Source organism: Fringilla coelebs (genome assembly GCF_963513975.1).
Source record: "Fringilla coelebs genome assembly, chromosome: 4".
NCBI lineage: Eukaryota > Metazoa > Chordata > Aves > Passeriformes > Fringillidae > Fringilla > Fringilla coelebs.
The window spans coordinates 57,876,004-57,888,387 of NC_140032.1; the positions used below are offsets into that span (position 1 = coordinate 57,876,004).

General features: G+C 36.7%; 1 protein-coding gene across 1 annotated transcript in view; it reads right to left on the reverse strand.

Annotated features, from left to right (window-relative positions):
• The window catches only part of TTC29 (tetratricopeptide repeat domain 29), a gene marked incomplete at its 5' end in the record, with an annotated part of 111,034 nt that overhangs the window by 38,987 nt on the left and 59,663 nt on the right, over positions 1 to 12,384 (reverse strand). Inside the window, 2 exons of the mRNA XM_084204973.1 lie at positions 4,087 to 4,321; positions 7,304 to 7,427. Of these exons, the coding sequence (XP_084061099.1) occupies positions 4,087 to 4,321; positions 7,304 to 7,427 (359 nt within the window). The remainder of the gene's footprint in view (positions 1 to 4,086; positions 4,322 to 7,303; positions 7,428 to 12,384) is intronic.

Genomic DNA, 12,384 nt, shown 5'->3' on the forward strand with positions numbered 1-12,384 from the left:
TCTTTATACAATTTAAAGCCATAGTTATAATTTACCAGTGTGAACAATAATGTCTGTAATTACATACACACTATAAATGATGAGCAATAGTGTGCATATTTCCCTTACTTCATGTTCAGTTGCATTTTCTGAGAAACCCCAAAATCTGTCTCTAAAATCCTTTCAGTTTCTCCCTGTCTCCAGATGAGCACACAGTGCACAGACTGCTGAGAGGGAGGAGGTAGATTAGAAGTTTTCCTGTAATTAGTGTACTTTAGACAAAAGAGACAGTAAAAAAAAAAAAGTTTATCACATTACAAAGCAGTCTGTTCTGCTGTTGAACATGATTACCAAAATGGCCCATAAATTACACAGCTCTGGTAAGTTACAGCAGAAAAAACAAACTGAATTTGTTTAGCATAATCCTTGATCACAGATCTCACTTCTGACTCTCCCATCCTTTATGGATAATCCTTTTATTAATGAATGACAAAGGTACACACATGTTCAATCTAAAATGCATCTGGTCAGATTGCTGTTTTCCAAAACATTAGAAATCTTGTGCTAGCCCCATCTTTTACAGAAAAATGACTATGAAACATCTTAAAGAGCTTTCAAAAATGTAAATTAGTAAGATGAAAATGCAATTTTTTACACAACACAAAAGAACACAGTCAAACTATGGAATGTACCATTCCTTACATCCATGAAAAGAGGCTGGAGAAAGAATATTGAGGGACTACATATTTGGGAGTAAGAACAAAAGCTCATTGGATTGTATTTTCCAAGCTATAGGCTTAGCTGGTGCATGCATTTTAAATTATATTGAAGGCTGCTCAGGTGAGAATACTAGAAATAGTCCTGATCATGCTGAAGTTGATGGTACCAGATAATTCCATTGATCATAAGACTTCAGAATTGATGACAATATGCAGTATTTAAAGCTATCATAAAAAAAACAAAATAAGGACAGGAAATCTATGGTAAAATGTGTCATTTTTGCCAAGTTCTCCAAAGTCAAGGAATGTAAATCTAAATTGCTGTCAAAAGTACATACTATTTCTCAGGAAAACAAGTGAAAACTTTGTAGGATGGGGGAAACAATGCATTTTAAGTCTACTCTTAAAAGTGTTCAGATGATTTCAAGCACTCAAGGGCTCTTGCTGAGGCACAGCCCCGCCAGACACAAAAACCTGGACTGAGAGTTGCCAGACTCACAGAAAACAATTTCTGGTCAGCATTTCATGTCATCAACATGCAAAATCTGATTCAAAAATTTCCTGCCTTCAGCACCTTTAATTATTCTTCTTTCCTCTAGAAGGCAGCAAGTCAGGTGATTATTTATTGAAAGACCTGTGAAATGTTTTCTCATCAGACAATGTTAGGCTGTAGGCTCCTTTTTAGGATTTTATGTGGAGTCACAATCCTTTTTGCCTACTGATTTTGCTGATAATGTTTTTTATCCATTTTACTAAACATAAAAAGAACAATAAAACCATATTTGTTGTTACAGTGGCATCTCACAATGATATAAATAACTCTCCTGTAAGTGAAGTCAGGTGACTGAGTCAAAGACAGGAGATAGAAACACATTCTCCTTTGCATTTTTAAACACTGTCTTCTGAAAATCCCATCCCTTTTGTTCATGACAACTCTGGTCAAAACATCTATTTTATTAATAAATGTTGAGGTAAATCGAGTAATTAATGGTTCTTCCTGCCTGGTTATTGAAATGATTGATTTATAAAATAAGTCTTGGTTGAAAGACATAAGGTAATATGGCAGTACTTGAATTTAAATGTAATTGTTCCCCCACTAGCTTAAGTATTTCTTTAGCCTATGAATACAGAAACTACTCTTATTTTTTTGACACAGAAACATTTTTCAGTCAGAAGAGTTAGAAATAAAAACTTACTGCCGTTCTTCTCCCTTTCATAAAATTTCCCTGCAGATTAAGAACTACCATTGTATCTTGTCTTTCTCTGTTCTATCCTCAAAAAGACTGAGAAAAATCTAGTAGATTATCAACACTGAGCCGTTTGAAAGAACTAGAAATACTGCTCTATTATCACAGCAGGAATTTCCTAGGTGATGAGTTCATCATAGGATGCACAGACATTCTCCTGGAAGGTAGAATAAAGGCTGTACCTGAAACTCAAAGCCAGCAAATCGTAATCTTGAATTGGTGCCAGGTCATGTTTTGCCAGACAAAGATATTAAAAATGTAGTGCCAGTACTAACGAGAGATTTGGCACACGAAACATGAGAAATGTTACAGATTGTGCTGACAGTGTGACACTATGTTTTCCTGGATGTAATCTGGGTATCATGAGAGTAAGCTTGGAGCACTAATGAGAAGAATGATATTGAACTGGAAGAGCTGCTAAATATGCAGTAGCCACAGGGTTCCTGGAGTGAACTGGAACTGAAATGAAAACCGCAATACTGAAAGTAACAGAGGGTAAACTAGGCAGAAATACAGAAGGAAGAGAATCTCAGCAGGCAAAACTTGTTTGTGGTACCACGCTTGCCAGGACATAAAGGGCTTTTCTAATCATACTCTGTTTATCCCTGAAGTACTGTTAAAGAGGAGCAGGATTCTTGAGCTTAAAGGGGCACATATAATTTCAGGATATAAATGAGCTTCACAACTGACTAGGAAAAGCCATGTATAAAAGTTGAACAGAAAACCCCTTTAGGTGCAAGAACTAAAATTCATGTTGGAGATACAAAGTTAATTCTATGACTTTGAGGCTCCTGTGGGGTTTTTTTGCTGTTGCCATTGTTGATTTTTGTTTGTCTCCTATTTTTATCAGCTCCAGTTAGTGATCCATATACGAAATGAATATAAAATTCTTTTATGAATTATTTTTCTGACCATCTCTGTTGGAATTCTTGGCATTTGCACTACAGGTCTAGACAGGAGACATACGCCCAAATAACTCTGACAGTCAACAAAATCTGTCAGTGTGCTAGATGTTCACTTATTGAGACACAAATCACAAATATAGATATGTATAGCCATTGAAGAAGTGTTACCATCACTAGAACTTTAAACAGAATGCTATCTAATTTATCTCTTCAGCCTCCAAATGAATGCCCTTTTTCCATAATCCTCAGTAGCTCCCAGTGTTGCCTCTGGCATCCTGGCTCCTGTTAAACTGCTAATATCTTCAATTACCACTTATTTTATATACAAAATTCACCGCTGAAGTTATACTTAATTTTCCACTTCTGTGAGAGGGTGAAATACACAAGAAAGCAGCAGCCAGGCAATGCTTTGTCTTTAGGAGTAGGAAAATTGAGGGAATAACAAAGTAACCCTGAAGCTCCATATTGTGACTGCCCCAGTTGTCATTTATTTCCACTGCATCTAGATTCACACTCTTCACAGGAATGCAGAGCAGGAAGTTTTAAGGTAGAGTAGACACATACCTCCCCCTTCCCTAGTACAATACAGTTTACTACTATCAGTACTTGGAGATAATGCATAATTCAGTTTGTCTTGTATTAATGTATTGTACAAGGGAAAAAGAGCAAAGAAAATTTAACCCATGAAGAAAGAGGGCTACTCCACACAAAGTCCTCCTCTGCTCTTTCTGAGATAAGGAAACAGAGTAAAGTAAGCAGGCTTGCTTTTATTTTTTCCCTTTCTCTCTAATGTCAAGTACAAGGATACCAAAAATAAAGTAGCATGTTTTTCTGGATTCAGAACTATGTCAAGCAGAAATTACTTCTCACTTTTAGTAACAGGGATCTTATTTTTGGATGCAAAAGTGTACTGCAAATGTAGATTATAATTATTTTCTTTAAAGATTAAAACATTTATGTTTTGACTAAAACATGTAACTGTGGTGTTCTGGCAAACAGCACTGAAAAAATGCAAGTGAGCATCCAGAGCAACTACTACTGTCCATTTCTCCCAGTTATATTGTATTTCAACTTGTTTAATTCAGCCTCTAAAACAAGCGCACAAAGAAGTAAAGCCCAACCTCCATTCCGTACAAGGATTAAACCCGGGAAATAATTTAATAAAACTCTACAGGAAAAATGACTTAAGTGTTGAGGACAATGCAGCACTAATGTGTTTCATAAGCACTGCCTTACCGGCTGGAAGAGGGTCAGTGCACATGTCACTTCTGTTTTGCTTCCATGCCAGCAGGCACTGCAGGCTGAGGGGATCGGCTGCTGCTGCTACGTGGCTGTTGAACGGCACCATCAGCTGATGAGCCTTGGCGATGCCACAGTAACTCTCTGTTTCAGCCACCAAGGGCAAATTGTTCAAAGCTTTTGCTGCCTCAGAGGCCTGACTGAAATATTCCAGAGCTTCGTTATAGTTCCCCTAGTAAAGAAGAGAGAAAAAAAGAAAATAATGTTAAAAGCTACTTGTAGTCACCTGTATTTTATTTTGACATCAGAACCTGCTCCTCTCCCACCTCAGAGATGTGGCAGCCCGTGGAATGACTCATGGCAGGGCATTAAGGAAATCACTTTCCCTTGCTGTTTTCTAACCTCTAAAATCCAGATAACACTGCTCATATATTTGAATTGAATAGTTTTTTGGTTATTTCTGTAGCATTTTGAGCATACAAATCCAAGTATATAAGTGCTAAGTATTAATACAGATTGCAGCCAGGCTGTTTAGAAGTAATTGTTCCCCTGCATTCAATATATCTGTGGAAGAAAAGGTCCTAATTTATGGTAGTATTAAATCTTAAAAAATAAATCCTAAAAATGGAAAAAAAGAGGATAATGAAGTGATAGACAAAACACAGAAAAGAACTGAAATTTTAACGTACTCATTTATGGGGGAAGAAAGGGATACAAACCCCAGGGATATTCCTAATCACAAGAGGGAAAAAGCAGGAGAAATGTAGCCCAACTGTTGCTGAATTGAAAACTCAAATAATTTCTCTCTCTATCCTACCATTGGTATGGAATTCTGCTGCTCTGATGGCAGAAACTTCCTGACTGAAAACATTTTCAGAGCTATTTATCCTTTCACTCTCACCTTGATTTAATAAGAATGAAATTCTCTTCCGTATGAAGACTGGGAGGTGAGACTTCCACCGGTACCTGTTTCACTTGATCCCACTTTTTGGGATGAAAACTCCTATAACTGCTAAAATGTGCTTATGATTAAAAAAGGAAAAAAGGAGTAATAGCAATTCTGGTAGTCTTTCAGCTTTGTTTAATACAGCAGAAGAGCAGAATTAGGCCTATGAGGACATGGCAATGAATAAAGAATGATAAGCTGTAATATAATAAAAAGCAGAAACATCTACTTATCATACTCATGAGAACTATAGCAGGTTAAGTGATGCAATTAGTGAGAGGAATGTAACAAATCAGACTAAGAAACTCAGAAAAAGTGAAATGAGAAATGACAGAGTTATCATGCAAACTTCAGAGTGTACATATTAAGTAAGCAACCTGCTTATCAAACTGGGGGAAATGAGACCTACTACTTCTGCATAACACAAACCCAGGCATGTTAGGAAACAAGAAATATCTGGGTAAAACAAATGTGACTAGAAAGCAAACTGTGTACAGCATTAAAGAAAGACACTGCTGGTGAGGGAATAGTGAGATGAGAGAACTGGAAAGATACAACAACAGTATGGACAGAACAAAGTGAATTTGGTCAAAGTGATTTGTGTTTGGAAGAACAGGAAGAGTTATATCCCAGGTTTACTAAAGGTCCCCATGGATAGATCTGGATATAAACAGAAATATCTTTAATTTGATGGACACTACTTCTGCAAATTTTATCACTGAGGGATGTACAGAGTTGAATAAAAAGACTCTAATAATGACTTAGAGAATACTGGTGATGACAGCTGACACCAGCAGGCAGTGTTCCAAAAGAGAAAATGTTAATTCACACTCAGTTTTGGTAAACACTGCTGACCTTGCAGAAAAAAATTATATAAAAACCAGGGAATTGCAAATGTCAAGATTTTTAAATTTATGTTTGAACTAAATATTTTATATACATTAATTTGATTAAGTTACTGCACTTGTGCCCCTCTACACCACTGCCTCAGCTCAAGGCAGAAAATTCTGAACTGAGAAAGAGAATTTGAAGAATAATCAAGTAGAGATTAGTTATTAAAATACCAGCTCTATTGAATTGATTATTAGCAATGGTGGAAGAAGGAATGAAATAGAGAAGTAGTTAAACAGAACCTATTTAATTATTTTTCAGATTTGGAGGAGAATAATTCAGCACAGTGTCATATGACCCTTCTTCTAAGTTTCAGACCCCTTTTACAGTTACATCATCAAGTTGTCAAAGATCTTAAAACTTAGTTTTCAATGGGAAATTCAGCATTTATATTAAGAACACATGTAAACAGAACACTCTCAGGCTAATTTAGAGATTATAGAGTAAAAAAAAATTTCTACTGCTTATGAAATAAAAACAGGACAAACAGGACAGCAATTTTGGTGGTGGGAGATCTCTGTTAGAGTAACCCAGAAAACCAAAAACAGGGGTATTTAAGGATAGTGTAAGTGAAAAGGGGAAATTACTCTGTTCAATATATTACACACAGAACTGATGACAAAAAAAATATGCAAAAGAAGATAGAAAGGGTATTTCTATTTTTATTTTATTGGTAGTGGAAGTTTCCTAAGTTCCATATTATCCAGCATACAGAACAAATTCTTTTTATTACTTATTGTATCTAAATAATTTTTTGTAGCAAATTTTTTTCAGCTCTAAAATAGGTGTTAAAGCATGAATCTTTCACATTTGCAGCAATGTCTTTAACCCTTTTGATTTCAAAACCCAAGTGTCACTGCAGTGCAAGCAGAGACGAGAAAGTCCTTCCACTGCTAACAGACCTTTGACAAGCTACTTGCTGCTAGAACCCATTTCATAAATTTGGCTGAGAGAATGTAGAGAAGAAATGTAGCTAAGATTATAAACAGCCTATTAGTATGCAATGCAGTATACATTCATGTATAGTGCAATAAAATTTCATTTGCATTAACTGATGACTCTTTATGGGCATATATGGCCCCAATGGTGATCTGGATGCAGATTTTTCACTACATGTAAAGTTTGTCTTGATCTGAATTTGGAGTTTTTTATTCATATATTTTAGAACAAAACTCTGTATGTTAAATATGATGTGAAATTTTCACCTTTCTCAGGAAATTAAGGCACATTTCATTTAGTCGTACAATGACTTCTTGGGTAGCTCCTGCAAAATGCAACACTTGGATCAAATCCTCCTGTGTCATCTCCTAGGCAAAACCAGATTTTACCAAGAAGTGAAAGAAGTTGTTTGAGATCATTACTACAAACAGTACTTACTCTGTCATTGTGAACTTTTCCAAGCAGGACATTTGCATCCACCAGGCTTTGGCCTAGATTAGCACTCTCAGCATCCTTCATAAACTCTCCCAAGTACTTCACAGCCTCACTTGATTTTCCCTGACTGAAGCAAAGGACAGGGACAAAATGAAATATTTATTCAGATGGCTTCTTCAAATGCTGAAGATCTGCCCCCTTGTTTTGAAGCGACTTTACTTTGTGGTGACTCATCCATGACTGGATTTTATTTCCAAATGGCCTCCAGCACTACCTGTGCTGGGCCCAGTGAGACTACTTCACACAGAATGTCTGAGGGCAAAACTGGATCCTTTCAGCAAAATAGAACAAAACTTTCTTTCAGAATATTCATGGCCATATTTTAATGCCATGAATAAAAACACAGGTGGATGATTTAACAGGGCTTTTGGATCCTCCATTATTTTATTTTTTCTTTCTACTGAGCTGCTGATAATATCTTCAATTCAGCTGGACCTCACATCCTGACAAAATAGGGGATGGAGGCATGAAGGTGTTTTTTTCAGTAAGGCTTTCTGTCACTCAGAGCTGCTCTAGAACCTGGTGGCGCAGCTCCGTAAGAGTGCTGTATCTCAGTTCTGGGGTGACAGTCTTTCCCTGAACACAACACTGCCCTTTGGCTGGCTGGATCAAAGGTGGCCAGGGTCACACAGGCAAACCTATAAACTATGGATTGAGGGTGCCACCCCCAAATCCCAGTGAGCTCAGAGCAATCCGAGGTCACAGCTGCATCTAACTTGAAAATTGGCTAACATACTTTGACAATAACATTTGCAGATTTCCTTTTTTTTTTTTTAATAAAGCCAGTCATATTAACAATATAAGACCTCAGCAGTGTGATTGCAAGATATAAGACAGACATCTGAGCTTGCTTGTGAATAAGGCTTGGTGCCCTTTTTCCCTTTAAGGCTGGAGTGTTATTCTAGCTGACCTCAATATTAGCCATGAACTTGAGTCACTAATGTAGGAGTGTAGCATGCTAAATGTCAAGGCACCAAGACAGAAAATCCAGTCTTAATTAAGAAATTCACAAAAATAGGAGTTTCTGTAAGCAACAAAGAATTGCGATTTATTTTCTCACCATCTTAAACTACCTTCAAGTTATATTCCTGCAGCAAATGATGGCCTAGCATTTATTAACAATACAGTTTTTATTATAAACTATATTAGCGATATGCACTTTCAAAATCTGGCAGAACTCTGAATTTCCCTCTTTTATGTTGTTGGAGTAATTATAAGAGCCTACCACGAAACAGGAAACATAGCAAAGCTTAGCTGCAAATTTAAAATATTGCAGTGATTATCTGTATGCGATTAAGATGGTAAGATTACTGCAAAAGGATGCTAAATCACTGCAAATTAACATTCTTGAAATGCTCAAGTATATGCTACTATAAAGCTTAGAGGTCAATTAGCAGACTTGGATTTACTAAACTTTCCTAAGTTAAGTATTTTATTACCATGAGAATACAAAACATACCGGACTGTAAACATTTACCAAATGTCAAAAGGCTTCTAAATTTTAGAATTAGAAACACATATTTTTTTAACCTGTTTTTTTTTTCAAAGAAAAGAAAATCAAATGCTTCCCTAAAGAAATACAGCATATGATTTATATAAGTTAAAGGACAAGGTTAAAGTGTTAGACAAATATTAATTCCAGTTTTTCTAGTTTTCTATATGCAGTGCACAGGTGCAACTTGAAGAGCATATTATATGGTATAATCATTAAATCCATTCAACCAGACCTTTGAGAGTTAAAAACATATATTCTGAGGAAAAGGACTCCTTGGTCCAAGGAATGAGAATGAAACAGTGCAGAATATTTGTGTATCAAGGTGATTCCAGTTTCCAATTGGGAAAACAGGACTGTTAACACCCACATCCCCTGACAACTGTCCAATTATGTATATCACACTTGGCCTACTGTTTGCAGTAGAAGTAATCAATAAAGGATGTGGTTGAGTGAACATAGATTTTGGTTGAACCAATGCATGAAAACTTAATCATTTACTCAGAGTGGAGAAATCAAATAGAGCAGAGATGAAACAGCCACTAAGGGGTTTGTTGATTGTACCACCAAGTTTGTGGGCTAGAGGCTGAAAGTAATAAAGCAAATGGAATCAGTGACAGGAGAAAATGTAAAAAGGTTTTCTTAATTTCATGAATTAATAGAAATGTTTTGATGTATTTTTGGCCATTTTTTACTTTTCACATCAAAACTTCTGTTCCACATATAGAAAATATGAAAATTGCTAGGGCATATAACCTCTTTGAGGAAAACAGGAATCAATTTGATACATATCAGAAAGATATTTCTCACTGCTAGGACTTCACTTATGCCAGCCAGAAATCAGTTGGTACAGTTTAACAATTTTCCAAAGGAAGTACTTTTAGAAGCACTACAGCTTGAGATATTTAAAGTATGCTAGAAGGATTACTGAAACACTTTATCCTGCACAAGACCTGATAACATGATAAACAGGTCTTTCCTACTCAAAGGGCTAATATTTTATAGTTCCTTCAAAAATCTACATGTTATTTTATACAGCCATACACTTTCTATCTCCTTAGACATCACCTTCCTAAATGCATAAAATGCAATTTCCTAAAGATATAGTCATTCATGATCCCACAGAACAGTTATGATGACTTCAGCAGAAGAGATTACACATCTACAGCATCTCATTTTCCAGTTTCATGCTAAAATGCCCTATGAGATTTTTACCCCTATTAGACTTTTATGAAAATATGCACCTTTTATAGGATTGCTCATGTGATGGAATTGGATGTATAAATCATGTGTCCACAAGAAGTCATTACCATGGTGGACACTGGCAGAATAAGTCAAGAACATGATGCTATTATGTCAGATTCTTTCCCCTGGAAAATGACATGACTAAATGCACATGATAAAGATTTTCAGTTTCCCATAGTCTCTGGAAACATCTGCAGCAAAGATTTCACAAAATATTCCAAAGCCATAGACAAGTTCTGAGCCATTCAGGAGGGCTCAGGCACTTTCTCCAATCTGTCATGAGGAAATAAGTGTAAATTCTCACAGACATTATGGTTGCAATGCATTTTTTTTTTTTTGGGAAACAGTTATCTTCCTGTGAAGATGTTATTCATCAAATTTAAAATTATTTACACTATTCTAGCCTAGATCAGGTAACAATACAACAAAAGGAAAATTGAACAAGCTGAATATGGGGATTCTGTCACCAGCAGTAATTATTGGTGCATTTATCCCAAGTGTTCTGTGTCCAGCTCTGGCATCCTCAGCACAGGATGGATATGGACCTGTTGGAGTGGATGCAGAGGAGGCCACCAAGATGCTCAGAGGGTTGGAGCACCTCTCCTATGAAGACAGGCTGAGAGAGCTGGGGTTGTACAGCCTGGGGAAGTCACCAGGGAGACCTTACAGTATCTAATGTGAGCTTATAATAAAGACAGAGACAAATTGTTGGGCAAATGTTGGGCCTGCTGCAACAGGACAAGGGGCAAGGGCTCTAAACTGAAGGAGGGTCGATTTAGATTAGATATATAGAAGAAATGTTTTACAATGATTGTGGCAAAACACTGGAACAGGTTACCCAGAGAGGTGGTTGGTGCCCCATCCCTGGAAATATTCAAGGCCAGCCAGAATGGGGCTTTGAGCAACTTGATCTAGTTGAAGATGTCCCTAGTCACTGCAGGGGGTGGGCTAGCTGACTTGTAAAAATCCCTTCCAACCCAAACTATTTTATGATTCTATCATTCTATGATTTATAGGTGCCCAGACTTTTCCACATGTAAGCTTCTCAAACAACTGAAAGTTGCTGAGAACCATTGTGACATTTGACAGGCTTGAACAGTTAATGCCTATCACATATCCAAAGCTCTTCAGAGCAGGTATATATGTAAGGTGTTTAATTTGGTAAATGCTCTCATGGCATAACTACCAGATGGGTTTTATAAAAAGTAAAACAACAGCCATTTTCCAGAGAAAGGGTTTATGGTTGGGTCTTCACCAAGAATACTCAATCTGTTCTCTAACTATTCTTCAATAGATTAAATCCCTGATCCTACATATGAGATTGAACTACCCCTTCAATTACCTAAATTAATCAGAATATTCCTCTTCCAGGAGAATGCCTTAAATACTAAACTGAGGAGTCTTACTGCTCTTAGTATCTGCTCCCACTGTTCCTCATCTCCTGTTTTCCTTTTTCAAATTGCAACAACTGGATAGCAGTGGGACTGTCCATTCCTGGACAGCTAAAGAATGCTCCCACGAGGTGTGGAATGCAGATTTGATACAGAGGAAAACCACTAGCCACTCAATGGTTCTCTGAGTAAATAAATGCATGTGCCCTCATTCCAGAATGTTTATATCACAGAAAGGAAATTAACATACACGGTTTTAAAAATTGGGATCTGATATTCTTAGTCTGTTCTGTGTCTTTTTGAATATATTTTCCCATGTCCTTATTTAGGATGCTCAGAATACATGCAGACATGAATTATGCATCAGAGAGCTGAAGAAGACCGTGGTTGTGGCTGATCCCTACGTGCTTGGATAAGGCCAAGAGACAAGGGATCTGACTCAAAGAGGAGAATTTGCTCTGCACACTGAAATCAACCAGGTGACAAGTCCCTCTCCATAAACAATTGCCAAGCTCTATCATGCATCATATGCACTGAGGTCTTCAAACATAGGATAAGTCAAGAATAAGCAACCTTCACTTTAATCTCTTTTTTCCCTATTTCATATCATAATTTCATTAGGTGGCTTTATGTTAAAATTATTTGTACCTGAACTAATTCACCTGGAGGAAGATTTTAATGCCAGATGCTGAAATAAAAATATTGAACATGAGCATCATATTTGCAAAAAATTTGTACTTACTTACACATGCACAAAAGAAATGCCTCCACAGAAGAAGTGAGTGCAATAAATGGAAACTTACAGTTCAGAAAATATTACACTGAGACACCTACTGGAGCTTGCTATATTCTTCCAGATTTTCTTTCTTTCTTAACCTGGAAAATAGGTCTGCCTT